Source organism: Lepidothrix coronata, unplaced genomic scaffold, assembly GCF_001604755.1.
Source record: "Lepidothrix coronata isolate B3197 unplaced genomic scaffold, Lepidothrix_coronata-1.0 Scaffold198, whole genome shotgun sequence".
In the NCBI taxonomy this organism is placed as follows: domain Eukaryota; kingdom Metazoa; phylum Chordata; class Aves; order Passeriformes; family Pipridae; genus Lepidothrix; species Lepidothrix coronata.
In genome coordinates, this window is record NW_016690378.1 from 60687 (window position 1) to 63307 (window position 2621).

A 2621-nucleotide genomic window follows, 5' to 3' on the forward strand; every position below is an offset into this window, starting at 1 on the left:
ATTCCTGGAGCTGGTGAGCACACACCCACCCCCCTCCTGCTCTGCCATGGCCCTGAGGGGCCTCGGTGGGGCCAACAGCCCTGGCTGGCTCCTGGAAGCCATTCCTGCTCCCTGACAGCCCTGGGCTGGTTCTGGAAGCCATCCCTGCTCCCTGACAGCCCTGGCTGGCTCCTGGAAGCCATCCCTGCTCCCTGCCCTGCCCTGCCTCCCTCCTTCCCCTCTCTGTTCTATCCCCAGTCTTTCTAGGGCTGCTGTTTGGCTGTTTTGTGGTTCTCAGAATAATAAAATCTGGGAAATGGGCAGAATAAATTCCCAGGAATGCAGCTCTGCAGCCTCCTCCCTGCAGGAAGAGTTGGATGCTCCGCTGGACATGAAGGGGCTGGATGGGCTCGGACTGACAGGGGGCTTTGGGACACATTTTGGAGCAGGATCAGCTCCAAGCTCCCTTAGCCCACATTTGCCCCAAATCAGGTGGATAAACAGAGGAAGCAACACATCCACCTTCTCCCTGGGACTGGGTTAGAGTCCAGTTTAGCTAAGCTTAGCCTAAAACCCACCAGCAGCTGCTTTTAAATCTGTTTTAAATTGATGCTGATTTTTGGTCCCTCTCAGCCTCTTTTGATGCAGCTGCAGTGATTGATTTGCTGATTTTGTAGGGGCTTTCCTAAGGGAATGACTTCCTATGACATTACTACTGATGTAACACATCCAGAATCCTCTAAATGCCATCCAGAATTAAGGAACAATTAAGGGACTATCAGCAAAATAGTTCCTCACTGGGATTGCCAACAGGGAAGGAATAAACCCAGTCTGTTTCCTACTAAAATGTGTCATTTGGCACAAAATCTGTGCCTGTTCTTATCTCCTAATCCCTCCATATCAGCCCTTCAGCAACCTGGAATTGTTTTGGCCATCCCAGCACTGAGCTCTGTGGTTTCCTTGCAGTTCTCTCACATAAAATGGGTATTTTTAAATGAACACAAATACCTCTGAGGAGATCTCACCCGAATGATATTTATCAGATAATATATTGAATTAATTTATTGACATTAAAAAAATTGCTGGTTCTTCCACATCTTTCACCTCAGACCTTGTAGTTACCAGACAGTTCGTTTCTAGGGCTGCATAAAAATGTGATAATATAATATAATAATAAAATTAATTTAGTTCAAATTCCTCAGTTTATTCTTTTTTAATTCCAAATAATATTGCCTTTGCTTGAGGACGTTGCTCCTTTCAGTCCCTATGGGTACATATGTGTGTATAGGATATCATAAAATAGAAATACAAGGTTTAAATATATTTTAATATTTAATATTTATTATATTTATATATCATATAAAGATATGATATAATTATATATAACAACACAGAATATATTAATATATATTATTAAGAAATTAAGAACAAATATTAACAAATATTATACTGATTATCCTTTAATGTTTATTTAGTATATTTTTATATCAAAATATATATTTTGATATTAAGATATATTTCAATATCTATAAAAAAGAAATATAGAGAGACAAAAAAATACAGATACATGTGAGATACTGTGTTCTCTGTGCAGAAAAAAATGCAGCCAGACTGAGATCAGTTCTAACTTCAGGTTAAGCTAAAAGCAAATTCCCTGTATTCCTTGGGAATGGGGCTTAACTGTTGGCACAGAACTTAAGAAACCCGCAATTTTTAATTTGTAGATGCTTAAAATGCACTTTATTGCCAACAGTTCTGTGTCCTGAAATGCCTTTTCCTGCCTGTGGGTCGTGGAGTCAGTGCCTGTGGTGGGAGCAGCTGCTGCCAAGAACAGAATTCCATTGATCCCACGGCAGAAGGGCTGGAAGGTGTCCTGGGAATCAGCAGCTGGGATCTCACTGCTCAGTACAGGGGGTGTTCCATGTGTGTGTGGTCAGTGAGTGAAAGAAATTAAGATTAAGAAATTAAGGATAATCACCCTTTAATGCTTCATGAGATTCCCCCTTTTCCTACCCTTCCTCTCCCAGTCCTCTGAGTCCACCCAGCTGGAGCAGCCATGGGATCCCAACCACTCCCTCAGGATGAGGAGTGATAATGAAATAATGATAAAGGTGAAAATAATTTAAAAATTCATTTAATATTGATAAACGTGCAGTTCCTCTACAGCGAATTTGGGGGGGAATCCTAATATTCCCCATGACAGAGAGACGAACATTCATGGAAAATCCAAGAGAGTGTTTTGTCCTGCAGGTGGAGCAGCTCAAGGAGGAGATCTGTGAATACCAGAGGAGTGAGAGGCCAGGGCAGTCCCTGCCCGAGGAGCCCGGAGCAGCCTCACTGCAGGTATTTATTTCCAAGGGCATTTTGTTGGCCATTCCAGAAAAACAGGGTCCCCCTGCATTCCCGGGCCTGGGATGGGAGGGTTTGTTCCCGTGGTGAGCTCAGGCTGTGGAGCTGATGGAGCTCATGACTGTATTTTATTTTTGAGGGACTCAAGTGGCCTTGGAGTCACTCTGAGCTCACACAGGAAACACGGAGAGCTGCTGGAAAAAGTCCAGGGGAAAACATGGAGCTGCTCCCAGGGCTGGAGCCCCTCTGCTCTGGAGCCAGGCTGGGAGAGCTGGGGGGGTTCCCCTGGGGAA

General features: G+C 44.0%; 1 protein-coding gene across 1 annotated transcript in view; it reads left to right on the top strand.

Annotated features, from left to right (window-relative positions):
- The window catches only part of CCDC30 (coiled-coil domain containing 30), a 43656-nt gene that overhangs the window by 20636 nt on the left and 20399 nt on the right, over positions 1-2621 (top strand). Inside the window, exon 5 of the mRNA XM_017832024.1 lies at positions 2230-2322. Within this exon, the coding sequence (XP_017687513.1) occupies positions 2230-2322 (93 nt within the window). The remainder of the gene's footprint in view (positions 1-2229; positions 2323-2621) is intronic.